Source organism: Sciurus vulgaris (assembly GCF_902686455.1).
Source record: "Sciurus vulgaris genome assembly, chromosome: 4".
Classification (NCBI taxonomy): Eukaryota; Metazoa; Chordata; class Mammalia; order Rodentia; family Sciuridae; genus Sciurus; species Sciurus vulgaris.
Genome location: NC_136464.1, coordinates 33,138,000 through 33,155,371, shown reverse-complemented (window position 1 = coordinate 33,155,371; position 17,372 = coordinate 33,138,000). Strand labels below are relative to the sequence as shown.

Here is a 17,372-nt window from a genome sequence, read left to right as displayed (position 1 = left end):
TCACATCCTCAGCTGTTTTTAAATTTTTTAAAAATTTTGTGGCAGGGTCTTGCTAAGCTGCTGGTGCTGACTTCAAACTTGTGCTGCTCCTGCCTCAGCTTCCTAAGTTGCTGGGATACAGGCATGTGCCACAGCTCTCAGTAATAAGTGCATATTTATGTGTATGTGCCTGGTCTCTGAACCATTAGCCCTCAAATAATGTTAAAAGTATGACAGAAAAAGTACTGTTTTGGTTTTACAATTGCTGTAGACAGTTAAGGCCCTGATTCTTACCTTGGCTTCCATGCCGCCCATCCCCACCCTAGACTTGGTTCCAAATGTCACAGACTGCTGGTCTCCAGGATAAAATATATCAATGAGTTTTGCATCATCTGACCCTGGAGGGCTGTCAAAGAGGCCTAAAAAGTGGACAAGAGTCAATAATACTGCTCTGATGGAAGTGTGTGTCCTCCAGACAGACCCCCCAGCACCGGCTACCATCTAGAAAACTACTGTGCTTTCCTCAACCAGATGATTTCCCCTGGACCACAACCTACTCGCACCAGACTTGAGAACCAGGGATCCCTGCAACCAACCACATGAAAACAGTTTCAGGAGGGCTCATCTTATGCACTTTTATAACCTGGTCTAACACATGAATATTTCTCAGCCTCAGAGCATGGTTGTATCCTTGGCACAAAATTTACTGGCCCTGCTCAGAGTCCACTAGCAAGTGTTCTCACTTCTGCCATTGCTACTTATTACACAGCACTTCAAGGACATAACTGAAAAAGAAGAGGGGCTACTTCAGAAACTGTGGCAGCTGTATACCATTTAATGTGACTGTTTTCAAGCAGGAAGAAATATGAAACAGGAACTCATTGACTCTCATTGTACACTTTGAAACAGGCACTAATTTATCCTCCCCATTTTATGAGTGAGTGGTTTTTGAGGCTGGACTGAGTCAGCAGGAGAGCTCACAACTGTCAGCATTCGGTCTGGATTTATCACCATAAAACATATATCCCTTATGTAATTGAGTAAGGTGACATAAAATAGGTATGTGAAAGATTATACACATACAATGCAAAGTTAAAAACGCCCATAATCTGAAAAACAGTAGAAAAAGGGGATAAAAAGAAGTCAAATTAGGACCTAGGGGGACATGGGCAGGAAGGCAGTGCCCATGGCTGGGGGCAAAAGGAGACATTAGGTGGTGATGTTCTGGGTTCTGAATCACTGCTTTTAATGTGTTATGGTACACCTCTCCCCTCATGTACTCCAGATCTTTAATACAACCCTGTTGTATATACCACCTTTCTTGGGGAATGAGGAAATCAGTGTCCTGCAGAGACAACGTAAAGCAAGAACAGCAAGTAGAAAAAAAGGAAGAGTAAGTTTGCCCAGCCTGTTTAGCTCAGTTAGTACTCCACAGCTCTTCAGGATGCGGGGCTGGCTTCTTCCAAAAAATACAGTGCTAGGATTGAGAGGCTGGCTGTTTGGTTTCAAGTAACATTATGGGACAGACTGGGCAATTCTAAGCCAAACAAACCAGGCACAGAGGGGCTCCTACTGTTCTGGAATTGTGCCTGCTCCTTTTCTCCCTTGCAGCAGCCTCTTGACTTCACCAACAGCATATTTAAAATTCTGATATTATTTTAAGAATCAACATTTGATGGACAACCAATTAGATTCATCAACAGTAAGTCTGGAGATGTTTGAAGCTGCATCAAAACAGTTTACTGGAGACGTGTTCACACTGGTTCACATTGATCTCACAGACTCTCAGCCTTTATCTTTCCAGGTAGTAAAGGAGAGAAGGATGAATGATTTTACAACTGTATTGACTTAGATTGGAAACTGGCCTTAGCCAAACACTTGCTGCATGACTTGGATAGACTATTTAACTGATCTGAACTTAATTTTTTATTTGTTCTTTCTGGTTTTACATGACAGTAGAATGCATTTTTGCATATTATAAATACATGGAGTATGACTTATTCTAATTAGGATCCTATTCTTGTGGTTGTACATCATGCAAAGTTACCCTGGTTGTATAGTCAAGCACAAGGCTAGGAAAGTTATGTCTGATTAATTCATACTCGTTATGGCTTGGATCTTAAATGTTCCTCAGAAGCTCATGTGTTAAAGGCCTGAACCCTAATGCAGCATTGTGAACAGGTAGGGTGGGGCCGCTGGAACGTGACTGGCTCATGAGGATTCTGACCTCACGAATGGATTAGTCCATTTGTGAACTGTTAACAGGCTATTGGAAGGTAGCAGAAACTTTAGGAGGTGGGGCCTAGTTATAGAAAGTAGGTCATTGGACGCATACCCTTGAAGGGTATATTTTGTCTCTGGCCCCTACCTTCCTCACTCTGGTTCCTGGTCACTATGAGGTGAGTAACTTTGTTCCACCACATGTTTCCCACCATGTTGTTCTGCCTTGCCGCAGGCATGAAAGCAACAGAGGTACTCAAGCATGGACTGAATTCTCTGAGACTATGAGTCAAAATAAATCTTTTCCTCTTTAGGTTGATTTTCTCAGGTATTTTGTCACAGTGATGGAAAGCAGATTAACATGATACTATAACATGGATGAACCTTGAAAACATCATGCTAAGTAAAAGAAGCCAGTCACAAAGGACCACACAGTGTATGATACCATTTAAACAAAGTGTTAATAACAGATAAATTCAGAGACAGAAAGTAGACTGGAGTTTGTCTAGGGCTTGGGAGTATGGAAATAAGTGCTGGGAAGAGGAGGGTGATGTAGATGGGTGTGAGGCTTCTTGTCGGGGTGGTGAATATATTCTACAATTGATTGTGGTGATGGTGCACAACTGTGTGAATATAATAAAGGTATTGAACTGCAAAATTTAAACAGGTGAAATGTCTGGTATGTAAATTACATTTCTATAGAGCTGTTATAAAAAAGTGAAATTGAAAGCACCTGGAAATAGTATTTCAGCACTCAAACTATCTCCCAAACTTGCCCATCTTCTTTTGAGTCATTAAAAACCCTTTGTTAGACCATATGACTCAGAAAATAATGGTCCACAGTAAAAATAAAAAGGACTCAGACAAGGAGGGAAACTTGTGTGCTCCCACATGCAGATAAAAGAAAAAAGCATCGCTTTGTACCTTCTACATCTGAAAGAACAATCAAGAGGTCAGTTTTCATTTCCACGGCCAGGCGGGCAGCCAGGCTATCATTATCTTTAACACTAATAACCTAGAATGCAGAGAGAAAAGTCATGAGTGAGTAAGCGATGCTGTCCAAAAAGAAATTCACAAAAGCATCCAGCAAGGCCCTGGCAGGCAAAACCAATGACCCCAAACATGTAGATGACAGCTCTTGCAGGCCCCTTTGTCAGCAAAACACAGCATCTACTGGCAACCCCTTTTCCAAACATGCAGCCTTCTAGCCTCGGAAATATAGAAGCCATGCTCACAGTAGCATCTAAGTCTCTACAGCACCTCACCCCTGTTGAATCAAACTCCCCAACTTTAGAAGAGCTTTTGCAGCTATTGCTCTGCTATGCCAGCTTCTCTCCCACTTCTGCCATCTTCCTCAAGCCAAACTGGTAGTGTTAGTCCATGCAGCACAGCATGCATTAGTGTCTTCAGCATGCTCAACCCTTAGGAATACTTTACCCACATTTACCCCCTGGAGATCACTATTGGGCTCAGCTGGGGGGACAACAGCATCATTTGTGTTGACAATGGGGACAATGTTCATCCGGAGGAGCTCGTGAAGGGTCCCATTGAGGTTCCGGCGCTTCTGCTCATCGTGGAAATCCAAGTTGGTCACCAAAATCTAAGGATTAAATAGATTAAAAGGATTAAGTAGATTTAAAAAACTGCAGCAGGGAAGAACATGATGAACTTCCTAGGAATGGCATAAAAAGACACTAAGAGCAGAGAAGGTGAACATTAGGTTTTTGGGACTCCATACAGATTAGAATAAAACACACCTCAGGGTGCTCAGTCAAGATTTTAGACAGCAAAAGAAGTTACAGTCACCTAGAAGATTTAAGGATGCTACCAAAGTTTATCCATTTACAAAATTAAGACCATTTCTGAATCTACGGGGATATGGGGTGGGTAATGATTGTCCATTAAATTCTAAGATATCTCTGTATCCTGGCATCTTATTCAGGGCCTGGCTACAGCATCATTTACATATTTGGTGAATGAGTAAATGAATGGTTTACCCAACTCTGAAAAATGTATTAGACCAATGGAACAGGACTATGTAGCTCTAAGTCAGAACATCATGGGAGTTAAGAAAGACTGTGTTTGAGTATGTGGGATTAGTCTGAGAGGTTTATGGAGATGAGTCTTTTGTTACAAGATGACAAAAGAGCAAGACATAATACAGTGCAGGGGACAGGGTCAGCATAAGGTGCTCACAGGCAGAGTGGAAAGCTGGGAATAAAGGGTCTCAGGGAATGTTTAGCAGGAGAGAAAGGTGAATGAAGATGATAGCAAGAATCAAAATAGTAGCAAATCCGGGGACTCAAGAATAAATGTTTTAATATAATCACTCCGATATTTAAGGGAGAGGGCCCTTGCTAAGTAGGGGCACGAGAAGGAGAAAAGGTTGGAGGCAGACAGCAAGGAGGGTATAGAAATGGTCAGAGTGCACCAGGGTCTGGCATGATAACTGAGAAGAACTCAACAAAGTGGCAGCTCAATGACACACAGGATGTGTAGGCGATGAAGACAGAGTGGTACATGACTAAGGGAAATCATTTGCTCATTCACTTGTGTTGGGGGCTGTGCCATGTTGGCGGCGCCGGGATGGCGCCTGATCACATCAGCAGCGAGGAGGTTAATTGACATAAGCACACTCAGGTGATTTTCTCATCCATGCACACAATGTATGCGCATGTGTTCTCGAGCACTAATTGCCTGCTCCAGTGTCTCGCCTAATCTTCGCGTAAGAGGCGTGGCCCTGCTCTCCGCGTCTTGGAGGTGATATAAGCGTAGCCAGAGAAGAAGACATGGATAGCAGCCATCAGAAGCAGCCAGAGGGAAAGACACGCTACAGCAGCCATTACCAGAAAAGCAGTAGCCAGAGAAGACACGCCACAGCAGCCATTAGCAGAAAAGCAGGAGAAGAAAGAACACAGCAGCGAGTAGGGGCAGCGGCGGAAGGCAGATCGCGGAAGGGAGAAAAGCCTGTCTTTCTTTCAAAGTTTCTCTCTTAAGCAAAGTTTCTTTCTCTCTGATAAGTGGGGTCTCTCTCTCTCTCCTCTCAAAGCAAGTAAACCTCACTTACTCTATCCTCTATAAATGAACAAGCAAGAAACAAAGTCTGTCTCTCTCTCCTCTATCCTCTATGAACAAGCAAGAAAGCAGTGCACTAAAGAGAAAGATAAAAGTGCCTCAGTTTCCACTCCACCACCCATAAGACCCGTGCAAGTTGTTGCTGCAGGCGGTGACAAATATCCACGGATTTTGGAACCGCAAAGAGCCAGCGACAACTTGACAAAAAATGTGCTGAGCACCTCTGAAATGCCAGGCCCGGCACTAGCTGATGCAGCCGGCTGCAGTGGCACACGTCTGTACCCCAGCAACTCAGGAGGATTTCAATTCTGAGGCCAGCCTCAACAAGTTAGTGAGAAATTTAAAAAGGCTAGGAATGCAGCTTAGTGATGCAGCAATTTCCTAGTGTGTGAGAGGCCCTGGATTCTAGTCCTCTCACCACTGGAGGCAGGGTGTGCATGTGTGTTGATGGCTTGGGGGAAGGTGGAATGCAGCAAATTTTTATAAGGAAAGATCATGAATTCCTTTCCAGGGAAGTTTAGTTTTATAGGAAACAGGACTGGGTCAAAGCTGAACATACATACATATTCTAGACATGTTGGTGAAAAATCCAACAATGAAAATAAACAAGTGTGAGAAGTGAGGAGAAAGGGCCCCTTAGGGGCCAGGGATCTGACTGGAAAGGTAGAAGAGGGCCCCAGGAGGAACAATCTGTGCTTTTCCACAAGGGCAATCATTGAGGTGTAAACTGGTTTCATTTCTACAAAGAAAAAATAAGTCGCTGTACTTGTTAAGTCTTCAACCTGGGAAATAACTTGTATATTTTCAGAAGGCACTAATAATGGTCTTTGATACAGGATTAATAAAGAAAATAAGAAACTACAGGATAAGGTGCAAAGGGCAAAAATTGATAAGACTGTGGTGGGGGGTGGGCAAAAGTGTGAGCAAGGAGGCCTAGGAATTAGTGCTTAGAAGCTGGAGGGAGCAGAGTTCTTTCACCTCAATATTAGTGCAATGAGTGACATGCAGAGCCATTTAAGACTGTCATTTTAAATAAAGCAGAACAAAACCAAATTTTTGCATCAATTTTGGGAGAAAAATAAAACAGATGAAAGTATAGCTCCTGGAGATATTTCCTCACCTACTTGGGGGCCTGTGCTTGGAGGACCACGTGGGCTCATGAATTTGAGACCAGTCTGACAAAATAGCAAGACCCTTTTCCAAAGAAACAAAAACCAGAAAACTGAAACAGTCATTAGATTGGGAAGAAGAGAGAGTTGATAGTAAAGAAGGGTGATAGAGATTGAGACTTCTATTGTGTTAACAGTAACAGAAAATAAATCTAAGATTATAAAGCCAAAGGCAACACAGGAATATGTCCACACCTTTCTGTTTCACTTGAAACTGTTCTGTTTCACTTACTCAAGGACACTCTGGGATAACATCAGAACATGGATGACAACTATGAGAGTGATGGAGAATCAGAAAAAGCAAAAGGAAATAAAGAAGCAAAACTTAAAAACAATGCATATATAATAATATCAACCGTGTAAAATAAAATTCCTATAAATGGAAGGATCAGAGGCAGCATAGAAGTTTGAAAATAATTTAGGGAGTTAAGATTTTTTTCCCCATTGAATTATTTAAATGTTTCGATTTAGTGTGTAAAATTGATTAAAGGTAAAACTGAAAACAATTAGGAAATTTAGGTAAAATTTTCTGAAATAATGTATAAGTATACATTATTATATATGTATAATATAATAAAGTAATATATATAAAATAATATAATATATATGTATGATATAATAAAGTAATATTAGCCATACTATTTAAGTAGTACTATAAAATAACTAGTAAATATTACTATTAAATAACTGTAAATCCCACAAGGACCAGAACCATGTCTGATTTGTTCATCACAGAATCCCCAATGCCCAGCAGAGTGCTTGGTATACCACAGAAGCTCAATAAATATTTGATGAACAAATGACAAACCAATGATCAGCATTTCTTCCCCTTCAAAGCTTAATAGGTATCTATTATAAGAGGCAACCAGCCTTGTTTTCTCTCATATATGGAAGCTAGTGAGAAAAATGTAAAAAGGGGACCTTATGAAAAGAAAAGGGAGGTCAGGTGGGAAAAGGACAGCCAGGAGGAGGGAGGAGGGGAGAAATGAAACTGATCCAATTACATTATGTGCCAGCACAAATATGTCACAATGAATCCCACTCTTATGTATAATCACTATGCACCAATAAAGAAAAATGGCAACTAGTCACAAAGAGAAGCCACCTAAAGTCAAAGAGGCCAGTGAAATAGGTACCCAACGTTCCCGTGTTCAGAGGTATTTGCATTTGTAGTAGACCAGACACTAAATAATACTTTTATAAATTTTCTCAATGACCCCTTCCAAAAACCCTCTGAAGTATATACTGATATTACTCTCATTTTTCAGATAAGGAAATTAAAGCACAGACATAAAGACTTTCTCAAGATATCCCAAGCAGCAGGTGGGAGCAGGTGAATCTGACACTACCCTGATACCTGGCTCCAGGGCCCTGCTCTTAAGCCCCTTGCTTTATAAGAACTACCTTCACAGGTCCCACACCCCCAGGGAAGCCCGGCCTCTTACCTGGGCAGCGCAGATGCTGTACTGGGTAAACATGGCCTCATACAAGGCCATTAGCCCACTCTGTCCAGCAGCTGCACAGGCTCGTGCCTCCAAAACTGGAATTGCCTGTAATATACCAATTAGACAAAGTGTGACTGGGAATGAGAGAAGAAGACCTGAGGACTCTGGTTATGGGACTGGACAACCAGCACTCACCATCTCTTTCAGTTGGTTCTGCCCTGAGTGGAGGGCCTGCCGTACACTCTGAGACAGAAGGATCTCATGGCGCAAGCGCTGCTTACCAAAGGCTACAGCTCCACTGGTTACCAGTATCATCTCTCGCCCCTGATTCTGCAGCACTGATACCTGGCATTGAGGAAGGGAAAAAAAAAAAAAAAAACACCGCAAGTCACTGTACTTTCTCCTCTCTTCATGAGACACCTAGGTAGGGTAGATGAGAGTGGATCCCAATGCACTGGCCTGGCTCTGGAAAAACCATGCAGGTTGCTTGCTAAAATCAGATTCCTACATATTGCTTTGAATTTCTGGTTAGTAGATGACAGACAGAAATGATACATTCATTATAAGGGGATTCTGGTGTGTATCCAGGTTTGGCTTCTACAGGACTTGATGATGTCTGCAGGGAGTCTGTAATGCAGAAGGCCTACTTAACAGGAGATAAAGCCCAGAACACAAGTCTGGAGAGTGACTGCAATGTAGGCCTTCCCAGATTCTAGGGCTAGATTGAGAGATGAGGCTACATTTGGGGCATGTCTGATCTCTGTGAGTCACCCCTGCATAGGCCAAGGGCAGATGCTGACCTTGTTCTGCAGTCGACCTACAACTAGTTGTGGCCACTTTGTGTCCTACCTTGGATAGAACCACAAGAAAAATGCAAAGACTCAAGATGCAACAGAATCAATACTTCTAACTTGTCCATTACTCCTAATGCTCCAGCCCTCTTACCTGTTTCAGGAAGTCACTAAGAGCTGAGACAAATCATGATTTGAAACATTAAGTTTTTATCTTAGAAAATTTCATATTTAATCTAAGTGGTAATGATGGTATTATCCCCCTTCATGTTCCAACCACTCAGCTTTAACAACTGTCTCCCATGACCAATTTCCTACTCTCCAATAATGTCTCTATACTCCCACCACTCTACTAATAAAAATCCCAGGCCCTATACATAGTATTTCTGTAAATGTCTGAGTAGTAAGAGTCAACAGACAGGGAATGTATACTAAACCATTATTACCATCCAAAACATTTTAATGAATTCCTTCATATCAAACAGCAAGCATTCACATTTCCCCAACTATTTTTTTAGCTTGCTCAAATTGAAATGCAAATTAAGCCCATACACTGCAGAAAACTGAACTGTTTCTTAACTCACTCAATTCAGAGGTTCCCCTCTGTCATTTTCTCCCTTTCACAACTTTTTATTAAACTGAGTTGTTCCTGCTTTAGGACATCCTAGCCTACATTTTCCAAGTTGTGTCCATATGATATTGTTTAACACTGAGCTCTGAGCTGGCCTGTAATTCCAATGCTTTGGAAGGCTGAGACGGGAGAATCCCAAGTTAAGGACAGCCTCAACAACTTAGACCCTGTCTCAAAATAAAAATTAAAAGGACTGGGGTCGTGACCCAGTGTAAAATGTCCCTAGGTTCAATTCCCAGTACCAAAAGCAAAAACAAAAACAAAAACAAAAACAAAAACAAAAACAAAGAAACAAAAAAACCACACCAAAAAAACTGAGCTGTAGTTCTTGTAAACTGCTGGACCCTACCCTCCTCTTCCGATTAATTCTCTTTAGGTTGGGGTGTACATGTACATCAAGGGGATATACAGGATGTCTGGTTGTCTCTCTTTTTAGCAGCTGTTGCTGATCACTGCCAAGATCCTTTATTTCATTAGGGTTTGTAAAAATGCTGATAATATAATCCAACCATTTCTTCTTCATTCATGGGCTGGAATAGTTTCATAAAAGGAAATTCTTTTCATCAGTTATTTGGTTACCTTGAGTTAGTTTGTTGATGAAAAGCAGGGCAAATGTGTGACTTTCCTTGTACATACCTATTTTCAAAATATTCAGTGGGTTCTCCAGCACCCTCTAAAGATAGCAATGAATTTTTTAAAGTATAAACTTTTAAAACACATTTCACTGTACTGTAGAAATTACCATTTCTGAAGTTCAAACTGTCCCATCTTTAGCCAGTGGAAGCCACCTTAGGTTGGCACCTGGGTTCAAGTAACATGATCAGATGTCTTGGACAAAAGAATTGACTCTCCATACCAGGCACTGCCCTGATTGCTAGAGTTCTTCCATGGGTCCATAGTAACCCTAAAGGGGAGCTGATGGCCTAAGCAAACCTTTATCATTTTCATCAAGTTTCTCCTCTGCTCAAAATCTCCAATCTGCTTTTGAAACTGAACCCAAACTCCCCTATTTACTCCAGAGCCCCTGCCTACTGGAATGGCTGATCTGTATTTTCCATTCCCCCTCATGCATCCATCATCCCTACTTTTAAGCTCACCTTTTCCCTGGTCTCTGTCTGTCTTCTACCTGGAATCCACTTTTACAGTCTTTCTCTTCCCCAGAACCAAGAGGCAGTGCAACCCCAGGGGAACCAGTTACACTGTGCATACAGCAGTGTGAAACTTTTCCCCTTCATTGGCGCAAACTCTACCAGACATCAAGGCTCATGCTGAGTGCCTTAGAAGAAGCCCCAATAATAACCACACTCTCATCTGACTTTCCCACTTACTGTCATTCAGGTTCACTCATTAGGGTATTTACTGCCTTGAACTACTACCTAATTGTGGAGTCCCAGTTCTGGATCCCCTGGGCAGAGGTATAAAAGAGCTATTATGCTCCTCTCAATGTAGTTCCTTGCTATGACTTGAATGCGTCCCCCCAAAAGCATATGTTGTGGAAACTCAATGCAACAGTGTTGGGAGGTGGGCCCAATGCAAAGCTCATGAAGGTCATGAAAGTTCCATTACCATGAATGGATTAATGCAATTATCAAAGGGTTCGCGGCTTCATGCTCAATTTCTAGCTCTCTGCCCTTCCACTATGGAATGGTACAGCAAGAAGCCCTCACCAGGTGTAGTCCCTTGACCTTAGACTTCCCAGCCTCCAGAACCACTGGTCAAATAAATGTGAGTATTACAAATGATCTTGTCTGTGGTATTCTGCTATGTTAGCATAAAATGAACTAAGATACTTGTTGATAAATATTTATGGAAATGAACTGATCTGATGGACTCAATCCAGGTGGCACTTTTGGTAACTTCCTGTTACAGTAAATACAAGAAAATTCCATCAAGTTTCAGGTTAGCAGTTTCCTAATACCAATTTCTCAAGAAAGAAGTTTTTGAAAAAGTGAAAATATGATTTTGGAGGACAGAGGTGCGTTGCAGCTACAGAAGAGCTCTGACTTATCTCTGGGATGTCTGGGATGACTGTTTTTTAACTCAAACCAGCAAAACAGAAACAAACAAAAAAAGGAAGTTCTGCATTTATTTATACATGTCCACCTGGGTTCTCAATTTGGAACACAATTCAGATTCACCTGGGAAACTTTAAAAACAGGTGCATGGGCCCCACCCCTGAGATACTTATCAAATGATTAGGAGTGAAGCTCAGGCATCCCCAGGATCATCAGATGATTCTAACACATAGCTGGATTAAGAATCACTCACACAGAGCTCCTTATCACTAAGAAGCCTGAAGGATGAAATGCATGGCATCAACTCTATCACTGACATCTTTTCTTGCCCCAGGATGCTCTCTCGTGCTGGCATATATACTGGGAAAGAGAGTTTTGAGACTGGGTTAAATCCAGTGCACTTGAATCAAGATTATTTTTATAAGCAGTTATAGTGAAACCAACAACTTAAAGACCCTATTTTGGTTCAGTGGAATTTTCCATCTTGGCCATTACCTGCTCAACAATGGACGCCAGGCGCCCCAGTGCCAGGCCACACTCATCCCCTCGGGTCACCACAGCACTGCCGAGTTTCACCACGATTCTCTTGGCATGCTTCAGCTCACTGCGGTGGGCAAAGGACTTGCCATGGGTACGACTGAGGGGTACAGTGATAAAGGGGATGTTGCTCCAAGAACGAACATGTCTGATGGCTGGAGGCTGGACACGATCTGCGGTCGCCAAACAAAGTCAAATGCAAGACAGAAAAAAAGACACAATATAATTTCTCAAGAAAAAGATGTATGCAGTGTTAACCAGCTGAGCCAATAAAAAAATAGCTTTATCATTATTGAGTGAAACCAGTATGCCAAAAATATACCTAGCATGTTCTTAGTGTAGTGCTGTATGGAGGTCACAGGCAAACACGGCTGATGCAGAGTATAAATGAAACAATATTTCCTGAAGACACATTGGTAAAATACAACAAAAGTCTTAAAAAGGTTCAATCTTTTGATCTAGCAATTCTATATTCATAAATTTATTCTAAGAAATTAAGTCAGAGATGGAACACAAAGAGTTGTATAAGAAGCTATTTATTAGAATGTCTATTGATATCAAAAATTAGAAGTGGAATAAATGTCCAAAGAAAAGGGGAGAAAGATTAACATTTTTAGAATTTTTGGAAAATGCTCAAGTTATGTGGTTTCATGTACATATATTTAAATGTACAGAAAAAAAGATGAATAAAATAAATCAAAATATTAATATTTTATTTATTGATGGGGTTATGGGAGATTTAAATTTTCTTCTTCATCCTTTCCTATATATTCCAAATTTATGCAGTAAAAAATGCACTGCTTTCTTAATTAGAAAAATATGCGCTTCTAAAGAAACCACACCACTATAAAGAGGGAGAGTCTGATAAGCAAAGACACTGAAGAGTTGGTAATCAGTACGAATAATAAAAAATCATAACTAATCCACCTACAAGTTTTTACTCTGACACGACAGCAGGAATCCTGATGTCTATGACAATGATAAAAGAACCCAGATAAAAGAAACATTGCTTTCTGAAAAAAAGCCACGTTGTATTCAGATAATTTCTTTCTATCCCTTTGGACATATGCTCCTAAGCATTCTTTTCCTGGCTCTTTTTCCTGTAACACTGTAAAAGATTTCTAAAAGATAACTGCATAGCTGGGTGAGGTGGTGCATGCCTGTAATCCCAGCAGCTTGGGAGGCTGAGGCAGGAGGACTGCGCATTCAAAGTCAGCCTCAGCAACTTGGCGAGGACTTAAGTAACTCAGTAAGACCCTGTCTCTAAATAAAACACAAAAAAGGGCTGGGGATGTGGTTTAGTGGTCAAGTGGTCCTGAGTTCAATCCCTGGTACCCCCCTCCTCACCCCCACCCACATACAAAGATATCTGCATAAAGCCAAAAGTAGAAGAGAGAAACATCAGGCAAGGAACTCCTTCCCCATTTCTCATGGGCCCAACTCCTCCTATTGGCAGCTTACTAACTTATCTATTCAGCCTTTCTTTCAAATTAACAGTTCCCCATGTATCAGTGGGCACAATGCCACCAGTTAAAAAGCAATACTTCCCAGACTTTCTTGCTCAGTTATATATTAGCATGTGACTAAATTCTGGCTAATGAAATATGTGGGACTTCTAGGAACTTTCCTTCATCCATCCTGCTGCCTGGAACAGGGGTATGAAGGTTGGAGCTCAATCCCATTTGGGACCACAAGAGATCATTAGGAACTGTGAAGAATAAGGGAAAAGAAGCACATCCCAATGACTCCACAGAGCTGCTATGGCAACCCTGGACTGCCTTCCTTCTTATGGCTGCCAGCCTCCCTTCAGGAAAACGACAGAGACACGCACCTCTATCCTGTTGGAGCTGTTGTTATGTGAGTTTCATATAACATACTCCTAATTTAACTGGTCGGAAGGAGAAGGAGTGCACAGGCAGGAGGGTGGAGACTAGGCAGGAGAGGAGATGCCATCAGTAGATAGGGGTGGGGTCCCACAGCAAAGAGATGCCTTAATGAACTCCCCGAGAGCAAGAAGCAAAAGGAGGTAGGTAACATGGGTTCTCTGTTGGCAGGACTAAACTTCAGGCAATTTCTTACAAAGAGTTCTTTATGCTTTATAATAAGCAATGAATAAATATTCAAATGAATTACTTAAAAAAAAACTGTCCCAAGCCACCCTTTGGACCACTGTTCTATAGCTCAACTATTACAGAGTAATTACCCTCACTGAATCAGCATTCTTTACAGACAAATTTCTCTGCCTCTACCTCTATCTCCTGGTCACTAATTCCTTCCCTAACCATCCTCATTGCTAGGCTGCAATAATGGTAGTAAAGGAGGTGGAAGCTCATTCTCATGGCCTGGAAGGTTGAGTGTGTTCTCCTCCTCCAGACTCCTTCCACACATATCTAAGAATGAGCAATTTTTTTTTTTTATATGTAATTCATTTATTTTATTTTTTTAAAATTTATTTTATTGTAAACAAATGGGATACATGTTGTTTCTGTTTATACATGGAATAACAGCATACCATGTGCATTACATAGGGTAATGATGTTTGATTCATTCTGTTTTTTCCCTTCCCCCCATCCCTCCCACCCCTCTTTCCCCTCTATACAGTCCCTCCTTCCTCCATTCTTGCCCCCCTCCCACCCCCCACTATGTGTCATCATCTGCTTATCAGCGAGATCATTCAAAGAACGAGCAATTTCAACAAGGTAGTAAAGAGTCCTTTCTTCCTTCCCTTAAATGATTTAAAAAACTAACTATTTCAGGTTTATGGGGATTCCAGAAAGACTATCTGAACTATTCCACAGTAGGCTTGCAGGTTTGTTCCTGGTACAAAGCTGTAAGGGCTCTGGCACACTTTCTGGACCCAAAGGGGTACTGTCATTTCCTGCTGGGGACATCTCTGGGACTAAAGGACTAGTGTGTTTTTAGGGTACCTATTTTTTATTAGGTTATCAAGATAGATACCTGCCTCAGTCTTAAGAGATATCATCTTAAGGGGTGGGGGAAGATCAAATGACCTATCAATCTATCAAGTTTTAAAAGTTGTACCTGTAATGGTTTGGCCTCAGCAACTTGATAGAGAGAAGGGTGATGGAGGAAGAGTCTTACCTTCCTTGGATCTGACCTAGGGTCTGGACCTAGGATTATCAATGGTGTTTGCAGAGCTCAGAGCTACATCAAGTATCATGTACCCCTACAGCTGCTATCAGTTCTAAGCCTAGTGGCTATTTGTCTCTCCTGACCACGGCAGAGCTGTTGCGTCCTGAAAGGGTATAAACATGGGTGGGGAAGCCTCACAGAGCATCTCAGGTGCACAGGTGTGGCCAGGAGGTCAGTCCAGGTGATCAAATGGAATCCAGCAGACAAACTAGCATGAAGACTTCTGCCCCATGGCCTCTATCAGCAGAGGAGGTAGGCACAGCTTGGTGCCAGGCAGTCAAGGGTCATTCTGGCTGCAATAACTGGGTTACTGTAGATTAGGGATGACAAGGTTTAAAAGGAGATCACAATTATCAGCAAGGTTTCAATAAGGTAGAAACTCAGTCAAGTCCAGGGGGTCCTAACACCAAGGACAGCTTCATGTGACCCAGGGATTCTTAGGTGTCCTGTTGAACAACACTGTTTACCTTCCCCGATTGAATCTACCTTTCTTGGGAATTTTTTTTTTTTAATATTCTACAGTGTATTATACCTTTTAGGGCTCACACAGAGACCTGAGAAGGACTTGGTTAGGAAAATTCAAGGTTTCTGGATGAATCATCCTTTCTCATCTTTTTTTTTTTTTTTTTTTTTTTCAGTGCTGGGGATTGAACCCAGGGCCCTGTGCTTGCAAGGCAAGTACTTTACCAACTGAGCTATCCCTCCAGCCCCTCCTTTCTCATCTTTTAAGGAAACTTTAGGCTTTAAGTCCCAAAGAAAATCTGTTTCCCCAGCAGGTCTGAGGGGATAGCAAGGTGTGTGTGTGTGTACTTGCATGTGTGTGGTGGGAGGAGGGGTATCCAAATTCCTCAGGAGTACCATGGATTATACTCTAAGGGATGAGGAGCCCCTAGTTCTTCATCAGAGCCCTCATGTTAACAACTGGTGAGGCTGTCTTCCAGACCTTAGTTAGGAACCCCGCCATGACTGCTCTCTCCCTGGTCTTCCACTTCCTTCTATGATTTTCTGCAAGTATCTTCCCACCTTGCCTTTCTTATTTCTCCTGTGCTTGTCTGCTCATCATGTTAAGTGAACATAGGGTTTCAGGGCCAGAAAAATCTGGATATAAAGGTCTAGAAATCTAGGGACAAGATCAGAAAGTATCTCCTTCACTAGCTCAAGTACCCATCAACAGATGCATGGATAAAGAAAATGTGGTCTATACACACAATGGAGCTTTACTCAGCCATAAAGGAGGATGAAATTATGTCATTTGCTGGTACATGGGTGGAAATGGAAAGTATGATGCTAAGTGAAATAAGCCAGACTCAGAAGTCAAAGGTCAAATATTTTCTCATATGTGGAAGGTAGAGAATGGTTGGGTCCGGGGAGGGAGAGAGATAAAAAGAGGGAGAGAGAGAAAGAAAAGGAATAAAAAAGAATCTCATAAAAACAGAAGGGAAACCAATAGAGTAGAGAAAGAGGATCAGGGGAGAGAGGGGTAGGGGATGTGGGGAAGTACTGGAAAATGAAATCAGCCAAATTATGCTATGTCCATGTATGAGTGTACCACAATAAATCCTGCTTTTTAATATATGTATATATATTTATAATGTACTAATTAAAATAATAATAATAGAAGGGAGATTATTAGAGTAGAGCAAGTAGATCAGGGTGAGGGAGAAGAAAACACTAGGTAATGAGACTGATCAAATTGTGTTATGGGCATGAATGAATATGGCATACTGAATCCCACTATTACATAAAATTATGATACACAATAAAAATTTAGAAAGAAAGTGTTTTCCTCTATAAATGAGGCTAAAGAGATTAATAACATCAACACTTACTGTATACCATGAACTGTGCTAAGTAGTCATATATAAGCTATACATAGGCAGAGGCTGTAAAAAGGACACACGAAGGCTCTGCAGCCAGAATGCCTGAGTTGGAATTGCAACTCCTCTGCTTGCTGCTACTTTACCTATCTCATGAGGCTGTTATGGGGGATGAAATGAGTTCAGGCATAAACAGGGATCTAATACTTCTGCAGTAATATTAACATAGCTACATAATAATAATATTAACCTACAGCTAATATTAACATAGCTGGCATTATAAGAAAGTATTAGATGTCATTACCATCTGACTGAATTCTTATGCATAAGTTAGTTGTTATTATTATTCCCATTTCATAAAAAAGGAAACCGAGACCCAGAGAAATTGAGTGACTTATCAATATTACCGGATTATAAAAGTGGCCATACTGCTTTGCAGGTTCTCTCACCAACAGGTGGAATCTATATTCCCACTCCTTGAATCTGGGCTGGCTCTGTGACTTCCTCTGCAGAAGGAACACTATAAATTATGAGCTTATG

The 17,372-nt window shown here is 41.4% G+C and overlaps 1 protein-coding gene across 2 annotated transcripts in view; it reads right to left on the bottom strand.

Moving 5' to 3' along the window:
- ALDH18A1 (aldehyde dehydrogenase 18 family member A1) overlaps positions 1-17,372 on the bottom strand; it is a 42,755-nt gene that overhangs the window by 18,402 nt on the left and 6,981 nt on the right. The window contains exons 3-8 of one of the 2 annotated variants that reach the window (XM_079135990.1): positions 11,821-12,035; positions 8,084-8,233; positions 7,889-7,993; positions 3,647-3,799; positions 3,124-3,214; positions 274-398 (exon numbers count right to left, since the gene is read on the bottom strand). In XM_079135990.1, the coding sequence (XP_078992116.1) occupies positions 274-398; positions 3,124-3,214; positions 3,647-3,799; positions 7,889-7,993; positions 8,084-8,233; positions 11,821-12,035 (839 nt within the window). Of the gene's footprint in view, positions 1-273; positions 399-3,123; positions 3,215-3,640; positions 3,800-7,888; positions 7,994-8,083; positions 8,234-11,820; positions 12,036-17,372 lie in introns of both variants that reach the window. The other variant, XM_079135989.1, reaches the window with a different exon arrangement.